The sequence below is a fragment of the Dermacentor albipictus genome, chromosome 1 (genome assembly GCF_038994185.2).
Source record: "Dermacentor albipictus isolate Rhodes 1998 colony chromosome 1, USDA_Dalb.pri_finalv2, whole genome shotgun sequence".
NCBI classification, from domain to species: domain Eukaryota; kingdom Metazoa; phylum Arthropoda; class Arachnida; order Ixodida; family Ixodidae; genus Dermacentor; species Dermacentor albipictus.
In genome coordinates, this window is record NC_091821.1 from 315,273,718 (window position 1) to 315,292,881 (window position 19,164).

A 19,164-nucleotide genomic window follows, 5' to 3' on the forward strand; every position below is an offset into this window, starting at 1 on the left:
TCAGTGGAGCGTCTTTCTGTATCAGACGCCTGAATATTGGAAGTTTTAAAGGGACACTTGAGACAAACACTAAATCAGTTTAGACTGACAAAGTGTTGTTTCAAAACTCTATTTTCTTTCATTTCAAGATATTAGGCTGATCACTGGAAGAAAAAATTAAGGCCAGATTGCCATTTCGCTGCATAACTGGTTTTTCTCGAAGTTTCCCGTAGACTTTTATTGAAAGAAACTGTCATTGCCTAACATGGCTCAACACAGAACAGCAGCAATATATTATGTCGGCATAAGTGTACAGCCATCTGCTTTGGTGCTATGGATGCACCGATGCTGCTCTGTACACAATTACACAAGACAACACACTACCTAAATATCCTCACTGCAGCAAATACGTGCCATTAAGTGCATTATTCCTTTAGTAAACTGAATTTATTTATTTGACTCTTTCTCCTGCTTTAAAGTGAATAGCTGCCTTTGAATCTTTCCGTTTTTGAACTTGGTGTTATGATCGGCCTGGAATTCGACTTCTCAAGTGTGGTAAATATTCCATCTCGCTTTCCCATGTCAAGGTAATTGCCCTCATCCCTGAGAAAGCGTCACCCTATGGCCCCTGCCAGGCCCTAAGCAGACACAAAGGGGAGGACAGGGGAGGACACAAAGGGGAGGAGGTCGTCAACCTCAACCTGACAAGCAGACACAATACTGCGCTGAACACACAGGCATTGACACCGCCATGGGCACAACCACAAGATGAGTTAGACTACCACAAGACCACGAGAAGTAAATGACCTTTTCGGTGGGGACCTCTCCACCAACTGTAATGGCTGTGTGCTAGGGGTAATTTAACTCTTTCGTTACCGCAATGAAATGGTTGTTTTTTATAGGTCTCAGAAAAAAATTATTTACCACAGCAAATAATAGCACACAGTGCCAGCATAGCATATCGCACATAATGAGATGCTCTTTTGAAAAAGATAAGCTTCAAGACAATATATATATATTAGGTAGCACATAAAAATTCTAGAAAGCGTCATTTTTGCTGCCAGTTGACAAAAACCACAATGAAAGACATGACATCTACAAAAACATTAATATCAAAGGAAATTCAGAATATACATTTCAAAGATAAATAACCCAAGAACAGTGTCTGAAAAAATAAATGCTCAGTATGTCACCGTTCTTCAGATACAAAAACGTAAACTAAGATCAGACACCGCTTCATTGCTCATGCCATGCGGTGAAGCAGTTCCTGGGTTTTGTGAAACATAGGTGCATTTCGGGGTAGTTGGAGAAGTATGGGAGAGGCCTTTGCCCTGCAGTGGGCGTAACCAGGCTGCTGCTGATGATGATGAGGTGCATTTCACACTTTTCCTACAAAACATGTCGTTTTTGTTCAACTTTGCGATCCTTGCAACACATTTTTCAGTTCCGCCTTTTCAGCCTCTTCTGAGGATGGTCCAATGAAATGTCCAAGGAATGCACTTCACTAGTTCGTCTGGAGTCATGCACCTTTTTCCAGGACCGATCGCTCTCAGCGTAGCTAGGCCAGTACAGAATTATGCATCCAAGCATATCTGTTTGCATTTTTGCAGATTTTCTTTATCACCTCTGCAGTGAAGAAGAGTAGAAAGAAATCCCACATCATTGTAAACTGTCTTGCACTGCTCCATAGTGCTGGGCCAAGATGTGCTATGGGCGGCCTTTGCATAAATGGAATTTCTTGGCTACCTATGGCAGCACCTCATGACCAAGTGAAGTATGCACCCCGGAGATATTCAGTAGAGCTCTCAGGTCATGCAAAATGATAGGCAGATAAGCGTACACAGGGAAGGAGACCGCTCAAGACCATAAACGAATCGCCGGTGAACAGCTGCGGATGACCCAGGCCAACTAAAAACATCATGGCTGTCAGAGCTTGAATCTGCTTTGCTGTCATCTTCGGAATCATGACTCGAGTCCTCATCACTAAATTCAAGTGCGGGTGCAGCATAGTTTCAAGCGCAATGCTTTTCTCACGACACAGTCGTGCGGGACGATGCCATGGAAGCGACTTTCGATAACTGGGATGGATGGATTAATAGATAGATAAGGCTGTGACTAACAATATATTCCGTACTAAGTGGGGGGTGAAATTATTCTTGCCTTGATTTTTGCCACCAATGAGATAACCTCCATTTGGTTATCTTTACCCGCTTAGAGTCTACTTTTCCTCCACTGTCCCTAAACCCCAATGCTTTGAAAAAGTCTGCGCCATTGCTTTGAACTGTAGGGTGAAGCCCTTTAGAGAAAAGCATCAGGTATTCAGCAGTTTCCTCTTCCTCCCCACATGCGCCGCTTAACGTGTCTATCCCTTGGTACTTGATTCCATACGTCTTAGTCCGCATCACTCCTGTACTGGCTTCAAACAATGATGAGCTTCCCCTAGAATTATCCTAGATATTTTCTTTTGCAATTTCCTGCTTGAAAGTTCTGTATGTTCCCAGTGTTGATTTCATCTGTATCCCTGTTTTCCACAGACCCCTCTGATTCTTTAACCTTTTTCTTAACCGATGTATCTTGGCATGCTTCCCTGCTGTTGTCCAAATATTTATTTGCATGACAATTTTCTGGTTCTCTTCCTTGATTTTATGTCAACATTCCTCTTGTACAAGTAACTCAAAACTTTTCTTGCCCACCGCCTTCCTGCCGTTTCTCTCAATCACTCCTCAAATTCTATCTTGCTGCTAGCTTCCTTGCCCTCGAACGATGTCCATCCCATGTCACCCTGCACTCCCTGATTTGCTGTGTTTCCGCGTGCGCCCAAAGCAAGCCTACCTATCCCTCGTTGCTTAATTTCCACCCTTGCTCGAACTGCTGATCTCATGCACAGGACCGCATTACCAAAAGTGAGACTAGGGACCATCACCCCTTTCCAAATCCCTCTCACCACCTCGTACCTATTGTAATTCCACAGTGCCTATTTTTCATAATGGCTGCATTCCTGCTACCTTTAGTCGTTGCATATTTTTCATATTCCAATAGGTAGGTGCTCAGCCTCATTATTTATCCACATGCCAAGATACTTGCATTTATCCACTACCTCCAGCGTAATCTCCTATATCCTATGCTCGCTGTCCTGATTATCATAAAAAGTTGTGACTGCTGATTTCTTGTTACTAAACTTTAAACCTCACCTATTTCCCTCTTTACTGAAAATGTCCATCAATCCCTGCAAATCTTCCCTGTTGCCTGCCATAAGTACAATGTCATCCACGTACATCCGTCCTGGTAATGACTATTGAATCCATTGTCTTTGCTTGAAAAAAGAAACATTGAAGCCAAGTCTACTCCTCTCTAATTTGGTCTCTAATCCTTGTAGATACAACCTGAACAACAAAGGCGACAAAGGGCACCCTTGCCTAAGCCCCACCGCTGTACGTCTATAGGTACAGATACCTTTTGTCACATTTTATAAGAACCTTCTTACTTTTATAGATATTTTTTAAAGATTCTATAAAATTCTATCTTTGTAGTAACACTGGCAGCGCCCCTTGCTGGAATTTCACGAGAGAAGCGAAACCGAAACTCTCGGAAACAGGTTGAAAATGACAGGCTCTCAATGTCCATGTTCAATGTTGTCCATGCTGTCATGCGGCAGACCCTCAGAAATACCCTTTGGTGCAATAAAACGACTCGGACTTCAAACCAAAGCTCACCAGTAAACAGCTGGCATCATTTTCAAATAACTACCACCGCTCAGCACTGTCTGACGGCAAAGCTGGCGATAAAATTTAATTCTTGACTTGCTGGGAGTCATCTGATTGTGGAATTTCGATGCTAGTGCAACGTGATCGTGAGCGGCATGCTTTTTTTCCTGAGTGCGGTAGAGGGTGACAGCCATGTCCCTTTTTGCTACAACCTACGCAAATTAGTTTGCAAAAAGGTCCGCCAAAAATCCCAATGTCACCAGAGCGGGAAAACTGATTATGAAAGTGCAGTGCCTGTATGAACTACTGGGTAGCCTTAAGTGGATAAGAAATGGCTGCCACATGTTGAAATCGATGATTTAAAGCATTGATCACCAGTGATCGATTTGAATAGGCGTGCTAATGAAAGACTTAAGGCCATCCTGGCCTCCATGTTAGGCAGAACTACTCGCGACTTGGATGGAGTCACAACCACATACCAATGAAGTGAATAAATTCTTTCCTATTTTTCATCATGACGATGCCCGCTTTCATTGCCGTCACCTGATTCTGGCGGTGAAGACCTACCTACCTCACCCAGTCAAGATCATGCCAACAGACTTTCTCCGCTAAGGACACTTGTTCTTGCACAACTGAGTTGAGGGGTGCATTCATTGCTGAACGCCAACTTGCTTTGAGACGCACAAGACCTTTATGGCGTCTGAAGGTTTAGATGTTGTGGTCGGTAGAAGCACAATGTCACATTTCTCTGCCCACCTAGGGTGACAGTACCAGGCTGCATTTCTTTAACGGGCAATACACATTCCAATACCATATACAGTCGCTGACTGATTTTTCGGACTCCAAAAATTCGGACATGCTCCATTATTCGGTCTGCTTCGCTGCACCGCCTTTCTCCCCATAGACCATAATGTATAACAACTACTGAAAGTTCGAACACCTTGCAACCTCTCATCTGATTTTTCGGACACTCCTTGAGCCAACTCAATCGAAAGCACCCTGCACCGACTCTAACCGGTGCATGGTTCGAATTGCTGAATGCTATTTTTGTTTTGAACGGAGCCACCTTGCTGCCCCACGAAGTGGCGCTACAGCAAATCCCCGCTCATCATCATTGTTTCTGCCTGGTTTGTGGCTACAGCAGTTCCGGTCTCAGCTTAGTAAGCCATGACAAGACATCCAGCAGCTGATTTGTTTGTTTCTTCGCGCACGATGCTGCGAGTAGGCCACGTTTTTCGTTTGTGTGACTGGTATCGCATACCTGCCAACCTTTCCGATTCGCCCAGGAGACTACCGATTTTTGGCTGAACTTTCCGATTGTACGATCACTGAACTTTCCGATTACACAATTCAAGGTGGTGCTGCCACCTTTTTCATTTTCTGGCTTACCAAGCCTCGCCTCATATTTCAGTGCCTTTTATGGCATTGCAGAATGAGTGAGTGAAAACTTTATTGTAAATGTCCGGCGATTTGGGCGGGGTGGGGCCATAAGCACCCCAGCCTAGGTGACGGCCTCGAGTCCTTGGAGTCGGGTGGCTTCCTCGGCGTGCCGGACGTCCCACTGTTGATCAGCGAGGTTGTAGCTGAGCAGGGCCACGTCCCAACACGCCCCTCGGTTCGAGACTGCCATTTCTACCCCATTCGTCAGGGACTCCTGCTGCTCGCTACCGGTGCATGCCCACAGCATGTGCTGCAGCATCGCTCTGGCTCCGCACGCTTTACAATCGTCGGACGAATACATGTCGGGGTAGAAGAGATGAAAAATCGCCGGGTTCGGATATGTGTGCGTCTGCAATTGCCTCCAGGCAATTTCGCCTGTTTCTTGTTTAGTTTGGCGTGCGGTGGTGGGTATTTACATCTGTTCAATCTGTAGTGTTGCATGATGTCTCTGAAAGTGGTCAAGCGATCCCCCCACGTCCGCTCCTGCATCGCTCTTGCAGTGGGCGATACGTCAGGATTGTCGGCGGGCACTGGGGCTCGGCACGTAAGTCCTCGAGTCATGGCGTGGGCCAACTCGTTTCCCGGGAGCGGAGGGTTCGTGTGGGCAGGGTCCATACGAGGAAACTGTCGTTTTTGCGGCAAATATTGCTCTGTTGAAATTGGAGAATGTGGGCCGCTTCCCGGGAGATCCGGCCACTAGCGTAGTTGCGCATGCTGCCTGCGAGTCGCTTGTTATCCCCTCGGAGTCCGCGGTGGCTACCACGAGGGCTATCGCTGCTTCCTCGGCTGCCTCCGTCTTTTCCGTGCGTGTCGCTGCGGTCGCTACGCAGGTTCTGCTGTGGTCCGTGATTGCAATCACGAAACCCCGTCGCCGCTCGTAACGGGCCGCATCTACGTAAATGGTTTCTTTGTTGCTGCCATATTTCTTTTGCAAGTCTCGCACGCGCCTGTTGAGCCGACCAACGTGATGCGTCAGGTGCATGTTCGTGGGCAATGGCGAAATGGCAATGCGCTCGCGAATCGGTGTGGATATCGCGACCTTTTCGCACCTGGTGCGTTGATACCTGATGCCCAGCGTCTCGAGGATGTGTCGTCCGGTTCTGTTTTTTGCCAAATGCTCTTACTGTGAGACGTTGTCCGCTTCTATTATCTCATCTAGGGTATTGCGTAAACCCAGTTCGAGAAATTTATCTGTGATGGTGTTGATCAGCAATCCCATGGCACGTTTGTGCACCTTGCAGATGAGGCGGTCTAGTATAATTTATTAATAACGTCGAATTTACTTTTTTATATAGTGTTCCTTGAAGCAAACTTCGATGCAGTACAGCAAATTAAAATATCTCATGGCACTTAAATCATACTGCAGCTGATGTTCTGAGTGGTTTTCATGCAAGACAGTTATAATCCCACAGAGTTTATATCAGAAGGAAAAAGGGATGATTGATAGAAATATGGTGGATGATAATGAATCAGCATGGACAAGCAAATCTTAAATCTCAATGTATATTACGTCATCCTTATGCCTCTTAAGTCTGCCAGGTTACCTTCAGAACTTAACATATTCACTGTGGCAATGATATTTCAAGTTGATTTCTGTGCATGATGACCCAACGATGGGTTCCTTATATTCTCCTGGTGCATTGTGAACCACCTGGTAGACACCAGGGAGCTGTGTTCCTTTGAAATTTTCTTAAGCTACGGAGGGATGGTGCAAAGATGTCTCAATTCAGAAGCTCAATTTTCTCTCTTTGGATTTCTAATAAAGACATCACTTGCGCACTGTGGGAACACCATGTAGGAGAAATAAGTGCCTTGATCCACTCATGACCCATGCCGTAGTGAACATGTTAATAATACATCAATAGAGCTAAATAAAAAACAAGGTTGCTTTAGTACTCACAATGTTCCGCCGCCTCCTCCCCAGTCTGTCCAATTTCCATCCGTCTCTGGTGTTGCTGTCGTCCTTTTGAGAGGAGTTCTCACCATCAGACTGCGTGTGTACGTCCAGTTGGTCACTCTTTGTGTCCTCTGGCTTTGATTCAGCTAACTGTGCTAATTTCAGTTGGATTTCCTTTTCATCTTCCTTGTAGAAGGCATCAATGTCTGGGTACTTGCTGCGGATGGCTCTCAGGCATTTCATGCAGACTGTACGGCCTGGTCTCAGTGGATATCTTCCACGACAAACAAGAGCGAAGCGTCGAGGAACAAGCCATTTTTGCCTGCGAAGAATGATGTATCACAGGTCACATAACATATAACAACATCGTGGCTTCTGTGCTTCATACTTAATGTGTCCCTCACCAGGTTTGGCCATTACAATAAATCGCAGTGCATAGCATAGATCAAGCCGTGATGAGTGTGTCTGCAAAGTATAACCCCAATGTGCTATACTCACAGGATGAAACTTGACAGAGAAATTTTGAAGTATAACACTGAATAAGCAAAATTAAAAGTACTTAAGTGCGGTGTCGCATCACAATGCACCTGGTCGCTAAAGGGAGTAGGAACTGTACATGTAAAAGCCAAAATTTCGCCGATGTAAGACAAACTCGAGGCAGCAAAAACAAAAGTTTGCATATTAGGCAGCTAGCCTTAAAGTGATTTGTTTCATTCTGTGAGTATAATACATTGTGAAAACAGCTGATAATTCATAGAAAAGACTGCACCCTCTTCTTAAAGAAGTAACTACAGCTGCAAGAGAGATGACATCATGCATGTGAAACTTCCACATTGCACACATGCCACCTGTAGTGCACAAATATCAAGCAACAGCAAGAACAACTAGGAGGTTGCTGTGAAATGCAAAGTGTGCAGGACCACCCCTGCAGATACACCAAGCAAGAAAAGAAAGGAGGCGTCCATGGTATAGGAGTGAAAACAAACACACAGAGAACCTAGAGTCATGAAGGCAGAGTCATGGCAATAAATAATTCCAAAGTTTTGCCTGCAGACAAAGCATTAAAAGGAATAACAAGGTCTAGTGTTGCACTTAACGTGTCTCAAAATACAGGCGTGATGGGGAGTACCGCCAGAGGCGTTGTGGCTCAATGGTGCATGCAGTGGTGGTCCAGCCACCTTAAGATTTGGAGCAACTTTTGGAGCAAGAAAGATGTTGTTCTTGAGCAGTTTAGGAGCAGAAAAATTGGTCTTTTGGAACACTAGCAGTAGTACAGGTGTAATGTGTAGCCATTTGGTGAAGCTTGTTATTAGTGTGAAATCAGTAAGTGCTCCTCAACAGGGAAGCAAGACACAAGCAAGCAAGACACAAGCAAGCAAGACACAGATTGCAGTTTGAACAACAACCAATTAAGCTTAACTTCCCACGGACGGTATGCCTCGCACGGTATGTTGCAAACATTTTTGTTTGTGTAGGCAAGGAACTTAATTTTGTAGACAATTAAATAAAGTTTTGTAGGCTAATGTAAGAGATATATACCTGGGCACAAGATGGACATAAAATTAAAAATGTGCTATAGCAATTTGCACTGTCAGGAACAAGACAAAGAGTGATGGCAAATGACATGTGCATTGCAAACGACAAATGTGCTCTGACATGCTTTACCGTTGTAGACAAAGTGTGTATTACGACAAATAACAATGCTAGAAGCTCGACAAGAGACTAAGCATCTATGAACGGCACCAAGATGAGATGTCTCCATACGATAGTGATGGCAGTGGAGAACAACGTTTGTACCATCCCTTACACTCGCTTTCGTTGTGAGGTGGTTTGTAGGCTTCCCATGTGTCATGTGGCTTCTGCGAGTAGATACGAACTGATTTGGCGTAAAACTGCAACTTCTGTTGCCAATACCCAACCGACCTTTCGAAGTACTACTGATTAGGCCTAGCAGCCAAAGCAATGTGCCATGCCGAAAACTGGCTGTTGGCCAATTTGACCAGCAAGAGTTCCACAAGCCATCATGAAAAGCTTGCTGATGATGTGTTTGTATGAGTGGCTAACCAGCGATTGGTTCTGAGATCACGCAAATGTTTTTTTGACAACCATCAAAGCCGGCAACAACTGCAATCGCGCATAGAAGTTTGTAGACTGACATAATCTTCCAAACTACATGTGCAAACGCATGAATCTACGTGCATGAACACACGTATGCAACATGATCTGTGTGCCTTCCAGGGGCCTAATCAGTCCTATATCTTCGCCCATAGGGCTGCTTACATCGCCGTTCCCTTTGTGGGCATCAGGTATAGCAATTGTGTCAATTGGAGTTGATGACTCATACTACCCTTGTACCAAGATAGCCATGCCTCATAATCAGATTGCAGTTTCACCACGTAAAAACCACAGAATTAAATTTTCTTTTGTACCGAAAACAATTGAGTGCCCTGGTAAGGCTGCATGCAATGCATCGACCTCAGTCGAGTATTTCACCAAACATACGAAACATAGATTAGCAGTAAATAATCGATTCACGAACTTAATTATTTGAATGTTCACAAATCGATTCGCATAGTTGAGTACAGTCAACGTCCGAATTTTCGGCCTTCCTAGGGGCTGCAAAAACACCCGAAAAATGAATGCATGCGTTTTACTGGCCCCAAGGGTTCAAATCGCCACAGGCACGTCCGAAATAGCTCTGGAGGCCTGCCAATACACTTATGAGGCGTATCGGTGCTCGTGCTGCGACAGGAGACGGCGGGTGCAGGTGTGTATAATTAAGGAATGCCTACTGTGTCCAGTGACAGTCGCCCCTTCCAACACTGGGTATGCTGCACCGCGTACCACTTCTGTGTTGAGGCGAAGCTGACTTATGGGAACCGGCATTATACAACGCGTCGTGCTTTCCGAGCTTGGATGAAATTGGCGAGGATCACAACGCCGGAGTCGACGTAGTTGCTAACGGCGGCGAATTGTTTTAATGAAAAACACGCCAAGCAGCAAGAATTTTGGTAGCGAACGTCGAAGTAGCTAGGGCGGTGGTGGCTACAGGTGCCAGTACATTTTCTTGCAGAGCGCTTATTAGAGGCGGCGAAATAATCAAAATGGCGGCGGTGGTGGCTTCCATCAAGGCCTTTCGGACCTGCGGTCATGGCAAAAAGTGTGGAAAATCGGACGGCGACGGGTTTTTGAGTCCGAAATTTCCGACGTTCTTATACATTGAATCTATGGGGTATACAGAGGCGTGCCGCCAAGGCATCTGAATTATCGGGCATGTCCAAAAAATCGGGCGTCCAAAATCGGTAGTTGACTGTAGTTGCATAACCCCACTGAAGACACTGAATTGCAAATGGAAACGCGAAAATTTAGCACTTTTGCGCAGTTGGCGCAAATGGCACTTGAGTGAGTGCAGCCAGGAGCAGGCAAGTCGAACTGTAGCAAAATGGCACAAATGGCGTAGTTGGACCACCACTGTGCATGAGATGAGACCAGATAAAAACTGTGGGCACCTCTCGGTGCCCCCCCACCCCACACACACACAAAAAAAAGCTTACATAGATTTAGCTTGACATTACTGTCTTGGTGAACCGCAGCACAGACACACACAAGGACCGAAAAAACAAGACAGTAGACGAGTGTCATTTTCTCGTTCCTCATTTTCTTATCTTCCTTTCTCATTTTTATTTTTCATTTATCTTTCTTTTTTACCTTTCTTGTTTTCTTATTTCCCTATCATGTTTCTTCTGTCCTTGTGCATATCTGCACTGCAATTCACCAATATGTTGTACCAACAAGTTCAAACAGCCACAATATTTACTGTCTGTTCTGCTCAGACCAGTGTATGCACTGTTCAGCAGGAATGCTAATGTATGTGAACGCAATGCTCATGCCAGCACTAGATCCCAGAACACTGTCCTGGCTTTGGCAGAGTGGAGCGAGGTGGCGCATCCACTAGGCTTTGTCACTTCTGGAGTCAAATGCACAGCACACGCCTCTGGAGTCCTAACCCTCCACACACAAGCCATGCTTGCACTACCAACAGCAGAACAGCACGGTGGCACGTATGTGTCTCAAGCGACCACATAAGTGCTATCGCAATAACAAGGTGGGCCCTTGACTGATTGTAGAAGCAAAAGGAATGCTACTTCCAGGTGCTGTTCGAGGCAACAGCCTCTGCCGCATGTAAGGTAGCTTACCCCTTCGCATGACATCTTGTTTGCTACTAAACTCTTTTAAAAACATATTGCGGCAGAATGATCCCTGGATAGCCTATTACAAAGCATAGTGCATAACAAAAATTTCTGATGAGGTATGGTGACGAACCCATTATGGAAGCCGTAGCAGACTGCAACCATGTAGGAGTCAAAGAAGTGAAATGTAGCAGCTTAATTTCACACACAGTTCTATAAAATTTTCCATCATATTGGAACAATTCCTAGCAGCTGAGTTTGCACTATGTGCCTGGAAATGGATTCCAAGAATGTTTTTATAAATATTAACAGACTTAAACTATAAAAAATGAACTGATTAAATATAAATGAACACTGAATGCAAATGAACCGGTAAAGGGCCACAATGATATTGCGGATACTTTGAAGACACCTTTGATGTAACATGATCATAGGGGGCATTTATAATCAAGAGGACAAGAATTTGATGATGATATCTATAAGCAACATTAATTACATGCTCTGTTGATTTGGCTGCACTTTCTGCACTCAAAAGTATCGTGAGGTCATATTTATATATAGTGTATTGGCTTACATTCAACCAGTTCATGCACCACGGTAAATGTTCACATTTTGTTAGGACGTGACAGTGTAACAGTGTAAGAGTGTAGGACTGTAACAGTGTAACAACCTACAACCCTTCAAATCTTCTATGAGTAGTTAAACACTCATGAAGCTGGCAATTAATTACGCCAAAAGAAATACACATATTATCATCAAGCATTTATGGTGAACACATCGATAGGCACACAAAGGCTTTCCTCTTTTCTTTCCTTGTTGGCACAGTAGTTTATAACCTAAGAGTGGCATGACAGTGGGTGACACAAATGGGCCATTGTATTTAAACAAAATGCATCGCATAGAGTGATCAAAGTGTTTATATACACATTAAGTGAACATTTAGCACATACCACTGCTTCATTCTGCCTCATATATTGCACCAGTACTGCATTTCATAGCCCCTATTTCTTTAATGAAACATTCAGCACCATTGTTCGCCTGGTTTGTGTGAAGTTTTAGCCACCAATATGCAGCAAAATTGGTCCCTGTCTCTTCTTCTATAACAAGGTGCAATTATGATGGCAGTTTCTCCTTTTATTCCAGGCAAACTAGGAAATGAGTGACTGAATGAACAGCTCAGACCAACAAATGCAACCTTGCTGCTAAGTTTAAGCAAAAGACAAGCTGCAGTAAAAACTATATCTTCCTTTAAAGTTCTCAGAATAATAGTATTCAGTGGCAACCTTTTGATCTACCTTATTTACTCCAATATATATCAAATTTTATTTTATTTTTATTTCTTTCAAAAATGTTACCCAAAATGAACCAGCGAACTAGATTCATGACCAAAGAATCTGAACCTAGATTCGCGAACAAAGCTAGCAAAAGTACCGAGCTAATGGAGTTCCTCCATCGCACCTGCCGTAAAGCTTGTCTGGATAATTTCCAGACTGGCTTTAAGGGATGCTGCTTATCCAGCACACTGAACGGTACCAAGAATGACACGTGTTAGGGTGCTGAGGATGCATGTGAAGCATCTGACAAAGACTACTTTGCTGGCAGTTCTGACGAGGATGCTGCTTATGGCATCAACTAGCAAGATTTAGTAACCGAACTTACAGTAAGTAAGGCTGTGTCACACTCAAAGCTTTTTGTTTTTATAAAATGGAGTGGTAGTAATGCCCTTCAGCATCTTGGAGCAGCCATGGGAATAGGCAAAATCCACTTTCGGAGCACCTACTGCTGTGTTGGGAGCAGGTGTAAGGTTTCCATCAAAGTGTATGCAGATAACCGAAAGATAGTTTCATGTTCTCTTAAGTTTACCTAATAATTTCGTCTTAAAAACTAGGAGCAAAGTAAGTGATTCACCACAGCATGCCACGATGGCAGCAGCGAACATAGTTACATTCACGACATGCTACCGGCGGCACTGTGTGAAACTGCACATGGAACATTAAACAGGCACGGCAAAGGAGATCAATCCAATAAAAGTCTGGCCCCTCGGTTAACCAATTTCTTCTCGTTCTTACATAATGAGGGTCTTGAATCCGACAACACTGATGCCTTCAGGAAGCATGTGCAGGAAGCATTTATTGACCAGTTGCCTTCACCGAGAAAGATCACATACTCGTGACGCCTGTGGTAGAAAGGATTTTCCACATCTGCCGCCAAGGTTTGCGTGTGGTGGCGCTGGCTAACACTCCCAAGGTTAGTTCTAGTAGTAACATATAAATACGCAAGAAAGTGGATGAGTGAACAGTGCCACGGTCGCTCAATTGGTTAGAGCATCGCACGCGTAATGCTAAGACGTGGGATCGTTCCCCACCTGTGGCAAACCGTTTTTTCATCCACTTTCATTGCCACTTTTTTATAATTTCTTTAATTCAATTAGTAAGTACAAGTAATTTCCCCTATGTTGTCCTTGATTTCTTTGTTTGCTGGCTTCTCATTATATGATTAATAAAAGTAGGGCCCCTCGGTTAACCCCCTTTCTTCTATTACTACAAAGAGAAACTTTAAAATATTGCGGTAATAAATAGATTATTAGAAGAGCAAATGAAGGTCACAGTGCCCCTTATTAAATTTTGCACTGAAACACCAGCACTAGTGTGACATCACAGATCTAGAAGTATTTTTTTGTATTTGGGACATTGAGAATCTGTAAAAGCTCTAGCAAGTTGCTAAGTAGTCTTCCGCTCTTCTAGCATGGAATGTAGCAAAACTCCATCAATCAGCAGTTATTTAGGCCTGAGCAGTCGCTATAAAAATAATGATGTCACGGTGAACTGGAGCGGGAACTCCAAGGTGGGATTGCCACCTGTCTTTCCTTCTTGCATCTCTTCTGGCTTAACAAGCCTCTTTTCTGAGCAAGAGGGGCTCTTCTGTTATTTATGTAGGTGACTTACTAGTGCAGCTGAAAGTATTTTTCTTTTTAATGTCCCATTAAAGAGGGACTACTTTGTAGGTTCAATACTCCACACATTTCGATTTCATTTTATGAACTGTAATCAGTGTTGCAAGCTTGTCATGTTCTTTATTACGCCACTGAATATACACTCACAAGACAAGGTGTATAGAGCTAGCCTGCTTGCTCGTTCGCATTTAACTTTTTTACCCCACATTTTACCAAAGGCACATGTACTATTACGAAATACACAGTTGACAAAGAGCATGAACCATGGTCTAATACCCAATCATCGTGCGTGTGGTTGTAATATCAGATGTCAAATTTGACACCCTCAAGTCCTCTTGAAAAATAACTCATACGGTGCGACTAATAAAGATGCAAACAAGCAACAAAAATAAGCACAGTGGACAGTGATCACCCTTTTGTCTACAGAGCACCACCACGCATCAGCCCTCAATGCATAAAACTACTGGATCAATGATGCTGTACAAAGCCAGCATGGCCACCCAAATCATTGCAGCCTCCCGCATGCCTCATGGTTCGTGCATAAAAATAGGAATCAATTTGCTTGTGCCAGCTATCCCAATGACAGTCTCACTGGCTGTAACGCCCTGAACAAATGCAGCCAATGAATTCTGCAGCGCCACAGTTTGTATCATATTGCGTAGTAACTTTAAAAAAAACATCAAAAACCAAGTTCAAACCACTCAAAAGAAGTTGGGTCACAGGGTATGTGACACCGAGTATGTGCCACTTTTCAATGGGCCTCTTTGACGCCAACTTGGGTCACTGGGCTGTGCTACTCTACAATGACAAAGATTCTGGCAGAATCCATCTCACAATGAACACTAACAGTACTCTGATTAGCAATGAAGAGACACATGGTACTGCCACTGCCAAAAAGCATCATGTATGAGAGAGATATATAATTTATTAGAAAGGCAGAGAGGTCGGCCTGAGCTAGCATGCTATGGCCTGCTACTCTGCACAAGGAAAAAAGGAAAGGAACAACAGAAAAGAGTGATGAAAGATGATGATGAGGACAGGAAAAAGGGATGCATACATACACTAACACAGTGGTTTCCTTAAAGCCTTGTGTCTAGTATGAGGTATGTATGCAGCCAAGCTCCTCTTTCCTACTTCTCTCTGGCACACTGCACTATATTGTGACGCTGCCACAATGCCTGCGCATTGTGCATGTGTAAAATCAGGGAAGATTGTCTGAGTACATATAATGCATGTTTGATTATGCCCAGCACAAAAGAAATCTTTAAAAAAATTTTTTTTTTGTGATTGAAGAGTGGCACATACTCAGTGGCACATATCCAGTCGCCCAAGTTGGCCGGACAGTTCGTTTCAAACCGGGATCAATCAGCGTAGAAGCCCAATGCTCTGCCCATTATACCATGAACCACCCAGTTAGTTACCCAAGCTGGCAAGAAAATGGTTAGTGACAGATAGATATGCAAACAGACATTGGAAAGTAAGTGATATATCCTAAGAATACTAATAGCATGAAAAAACCCTCTAAAATTTCTTGGCGCTGGGCAGAATCGAACACATGTCATATGTATTCAAACAATCTTTGTCTGCACAAATATTCCCCACATGCGCCATTGCATGGGCTTGACAGTGATGTCTCCAGATGGTGCAGTGTGTCCAGAGGGAAGCACCACATGGTGGATGAGTAAAGCTCAATCCTTGACCATGGCTGTGGCAAACCTGGGCGAAGCTCAAGCCCTGACCTTAGCTTCGGCCATGGTCAGGGAGCACGAGGGAAGAGCCCGGCCACTTACACACTTCACACATGCGGCATTTCAGCGGTGGCAATACAGTGTGTCGCTACATTTCTGCAGTGCTGATCGCATTAATTTCAATTTTTATTGTGGGATGACTTCTGCCGGAATTTTATGTAGAATATGCTGAAATTTATTAAACTGGGAGTTTTCTTGATTTTGAATACAATGTACTGCATTTATCAAGCAGCATTTATTATAATACGCTATTTTTTTTACAAAATGTCAGGGGAAATTCAGGTGCCAACTCACAATTGAGGATGCCATTCAAGGATTTTACAGGCAAGTTGCATGCAAGCACTGATGTCAGCTTCAAAAATTCATTCGAGGACCACAGCTATGTTATTACACCAAACGGGTGACTGAGAAAGCACATTTGCCAAAACCTGCAGGTACTTCCCAAACATTACCAAACACTGGTCGAATGAAAAGCCGCAATTGCAAGTGGCCGATTGGTGTGTAGGAGAACTTCCTTTGAAAGATGATTCCCTCAAGCCTCACTGCATTTCTAAAGCAACGGAGAAAACTTAAAACACCCCATTGTGCTTGAGGAACACGGTCATCTACATTGATGCATTGACAAGTACGATGTCCCTACCACCAATGTATACCTGCAGATGACAATGGCAAGCAAGCTTATATCATGACAGTGAGCTTCTGACATGTCATGTGCAATAACATAAATATTTGCAACAAGCAGTGTATGCATAAGAATGTACAGCTGACCAGACATTACATTCATCGCTTATGATTTTTTTCTTCAGCTTATGATTTCCGAGTATAGGCTCTGAAGTTCAAGTAAGTATGATATTTTTTTTTTTATCACGAAATTCTGAGCAGACAATTTCAGATCTGTGATGTCAAAGGTAACTAATGCACGAACCCTTATAAGGTGCCTTGATGTCACTCCTCATAAAATCCCCAATGTTTACAATCAGACGTGTTGAAGCATCTGCAATAACTACAATCTGTGATGTCAAAGGTAACTAACGCACGAACCCTTATAAGGTGCCTTGATGTCACTACTCACAAAATCCCCAATGTTTAAAATCAGACGTGTTGAAGCATCTGCAATAACTACAAATGAAAAGGTAAAGAGGCAATAGTGCATACCCTGATGAGACTTGACTGTTGTGTTTGTTCTCCGGGTCGAAGCAAGGAGCACCATAGCCTTCGAGGTAGAGTCGCTCATGGTGCATACAGATGTTTTCAAATGTTCGACCGATGCGAGAAACGAGGGCCTTTGCAGTGCCATAAGCCAGAGAAGTGAAGTCACTGATAGACTCATCAAATGTGTCTGAGGTCATGTGGCACAAGGAACGTGTCATGATACCTACGGAACATCGGGTCACAATGTCCTGCAAGGAAGCACAAACCAACTGTATTTCACAGAACCAATGTGACTGACACAAGTGGGCAGCTAGTCATTTAATTCTGTGTTCTTCTCACCACTTTGTTTCCGTACAACCAAGAACAAGCAACATTTCTTACCGCATTTAAATTATGCGCATGTGTTCGCTGATGATAAATGTAGATGCATTTCCGTCATCCTAAATGCAGTTTTAACGCCACATGTATGCTGTATACACTTAAGGCTGCATTTTGAGCAAGGGCCCAAGTGAAATCTAGTGAATCGCGATCACTTCATGGCATGGTTCACACAAACATTGAACGCGAAGCGCATTACAATTAAATATCAGGGAGGACCCTACACAGCAGTACTAAACGAACTACACTGCGGTAAACTGCTAACGGCTAGCCTTGCAGCAGAACGTAAACACGGGGGTAGGCGCAATCAGTGCGATACTGTAGGCGTGCTGCCAACTCACATCAATCCTCTTGGCTCGATCCTGGTATTTCTTCGAGTTAAGAATGAAAGCGAAGGAGCTGCGTCTCGGCGGTGCGTCACTAGAAGAGTCCTGCTTGCTCTTGATCGCACCGACGCACACTTTGCACAGTAGCTCCCCTTCTTCTAGCTCCACGATGTCGCGGCACGATTCGGCTAATTGACTCGTCACCTTTATCTGACCATCCAGCGGTTGATCACCATTATGTTGAAGAAGCCGATCGAGGCATCCTTGTTTGTGTCGCTCAGCGTACAGATAGAACCTCCGATGGTGGAAGCAGACGGTCTGCACATCGTCGGTGCCGAGGCGAGAGGTTATTGCTGTCTGCTCGACTGCAGGCAAGTCGCAGAAGCTTTTTATGCCCCTCTCAGCCGTCAAGATAGTCTGGTGACACTCGCTGTTAGTAACGAGGCCCACGGTGCACCACGAGTCAGGATCATCCTTGTCGATGTCGAAGACACGAGAAACGATTGTGGGCGTCGCCATCTTGGCAGCCGAAGTTTCGTCCGTTTCGCGACGCGACCCCTCCGAAGCGTTGGCAGCACTGGCGTCGCCTGGAGGAGGAGAACGAGGAGAGGTTTCCTCCTCGACCGCTGCTTGTTTGTCGGTGCTAGGAGAACATGGCGACTCGGGGGTTCCGTCGGCGCCGTCGGTTTCTGGCATTTCTTCTTGGCTGCCTTCTTCTGCCGTTTGTCGATGCGCTGTTCGTCCAGCCGTAAAACGTGCCGCTCTTGCAAGTTTTTGAGCCTTGGTCATAAAGCTCGACTTCCTCCGCCCCATAGCCGGTTATAATCTGTTCGAAAGGCTGCGATTACGAAGTTCACAGCTCGCGCCAAAAACCATAGGGCTCTCTGCACGGCGTGCGAGTTGCTGCGCCGCACGTTAGGCGCGGATGGATACAATAGGGATACACATCCTGACGCGTTGCCTCAATACTCCTTTCTTTTTCTTTTCTTTGACGTGCTATGATGCGTCGACAACAGTGACGTTGGCTTCGTTGTTTGAAGCTTGCTTTTAGTGACAGACAATCGCCCACTGCGGACTTCTTTTGAGATCGGAGGACGTAAGTGCTTAGGCAGAACCGAGGGCGGCGGAGGAAGTGGGCGCATTACTACACTGCGCTAGAATAATGTTCGAAGTTGTTCTAGCTCATTATAGTATTAACATTGGCGGAGCCAGGGGGGAGGGGTCGAAACCCCTCCGAAATTTACTGAGAAATCCCTTCCCTTTACCACGGAACAGGAAGTTTCAGGACGCGGGCTCAAAAAGAGCAACATGGACAAAAGAAAGGTTGAATGTGAAAGCAAATCCAGGGCTAGTGGTGCCTCGTAGGGAGGTGGAGTGTGGGTGACATAAGGGCGATC

At 44.5% G+C, this 19,164-nt stretch overlaps 1 protein-coding gene and 1 pseudogene across 1 annotated transcript in view; both read right to left on the reverse strand.

The window, feature by feature from the left end:
* LOC135904431 (uncharacterized) overlaps positions 1–18,692 on the reverse strand; it is a 106,124-nt gene extending 87,432 nt beyond the window's left edge. Inside the window, exons 1-3 of the mRNA XM_065435285.2 lie at positions 17,783–18,692; positions 17,067–17,311; positions 7,024–7,342 (exon numbers count right to left, since the gene is read on the reverse strand). Of these exons, the coding sequence (XP_065291357.1) occupies positions 7,024–7,342; positions 17,067–17,311; positions 17,783–18,580 (1,362 nt within the window). The 5' untranslated portion in view covers positions 18,581–18,692. The remainder of the gene's footprint in view (positions 1–7,023; positions 7,343–17,066; positions 17,312–17,782) is intronic.
* LOC135903742 (uncharacterized) lies at positions 2,130–4,217 on the reverse strand (annotated as a pseudogene).
* Positions 18,693–19,164: the final 472 nt, after the last annotated feature.